This window comes from Austrofundulus limnaeus, unplaced genomic scaffold (assembly GCF_001266775.1).
Source record: "Austrofundulus limnaeus strain Quisiro unplaced genomic scaffold, Austrofundulus_limnaeus-1.0 Scaffold3215, whole genome shotgun sequence".
Taxonomy (NCBI): domain Eukaryota; kingdom Metazoa; phylum Chordata; class Actinopteri; order Cyprinodontiformes; family Rivulidae; genus Austrofundulus; species Austrofundulus limnaeus.
This window is the reverse complement of record NW_013955617.1, coordinates 2,191-3,432: the sequence shown is the minus strand read 5'-3', so window position 1 is coordinate 3,432 and position 1,242 is coordinate 2,191. Positions and strand designations below refer to the sequence as shown.

Below are 1,242 nucleotides of genomic sequence, written 5' to 3'. Positions count from 1 at the left end.
GCCCCACAACGTACCAAATTTCAGAATGTGTGTGTGACTGATTTACTTGGTTGGATCCCCATTGCAACCATGTTTGAACAATCCATCCATGGTGTGTGCCACTGGTTATTTTGGGCTCCACGAGGACAACCACTAAAAACTAATGATCACATGACTTGCTGAAAAGTGTACCTACTGACTAAAGAACAGTTTCATAACTAAACGTAAACCACAGGCACAAATAAGCAGGTAAACCAGAAGAACAAAAAAGCGACGCCAAGGTTTATCACTTAAAACTAGGTAGAATCGAATGTTACCTGGAGGCTGGAATCCTGTTTGATGCTGTCATCCTGGGAATAGTCACACAGCTTTCTGGATGGCTCAACTGCAGCAGAAGCAGCAGCAGCCTGGAATTCAATCAAGTAAGAGAGACAAACGTTTGTCTTTTTGTATACCAAATTAATGTTTCGACTTGCAAACTCAATATAATTAACTTACTTTTTCACGCCATGGCCATTTAGAATTACCATAGTTGTGATCAATTTCAGTTCCTATTTTTATGTTTTTAATGGCAAACAGGCACAAATGTGGTTTATCATTTACTATTGTTTTTTTCATGGTGCAATTTGGAGACTTGTGGTTGTCATTCACTAATCTTCCAAGTGAACCATCTTCTACTGAAGCATCGATACTACGAAAGGGGGAAAAAAAAATCAAACATTTTGTATAATATAACCAGGATTTGAGTAAAATTTGTTAGCTTACAGCAAGAAAAACCTGCAACATTTCAAACAAAAGTTGTGAGGCAGACAAAATCTCATTTTGACAGTCATAACTCCAAACAAATCATTTTTCAATATCACAAATTTTGCTTCATAGTATCACTGATTTAGGGTCTTTTAATCCACTCTATGTAGAGGTCATAATTTATAGAAAATATTTTGATATACATACCACCAGTGAAGATTCTGCCATTCAAAGTCAAAGAGAAATGTACTCTCCTTTTCCGAGTACTTTCTAGTTTGGCATTTTTCTGCTGACAGAAGTTGACCCCTGTATTCTAAGATGAAATCTCCTTGCTCAAAGGGCTGGGTAGCAAACACGCCTCTTCCTGTAGGGGCATTTTTAGATGATTATTATTTTAATTTTTAGATAAACCAATAACCAAGTGAATATGGTAGGGCTGGCCAACCCTGGTCCTCAAGATCCCCTATCCAGCATGCTTTACTTTAGGGGTGTCCCGATCCGATATCGATATCGGAT

At 37.8% G+C, this 1,242-nt stretch overlaps 1 protein-coding gene across 1 annotated transcript in view; it reads right to left on the bottom strand.

Annotated features, from left to right (window-relative positions):
* Nucleotides 1–1,242, bottom strand: part of LOC106511786 (N-lysine methyltransferase SETD8-A) — a gene marked incomplete at both ends in the record, with an annotated part of 6,305 nt that overhangs the window by 3,175 nt on the left and 1,888 nt on the right. The window contains 3 exon segments of the mRNA XM_014000522.1: nucleotides 297–386; nucleotides 478–670; nucleotides 934–1,090. Of these exon segments, the coding sequence (XP_013855976.1) occupies nucleotides 297–386; nucleotides 478–670; nucleotides 934–1,090 (440 nt within the window).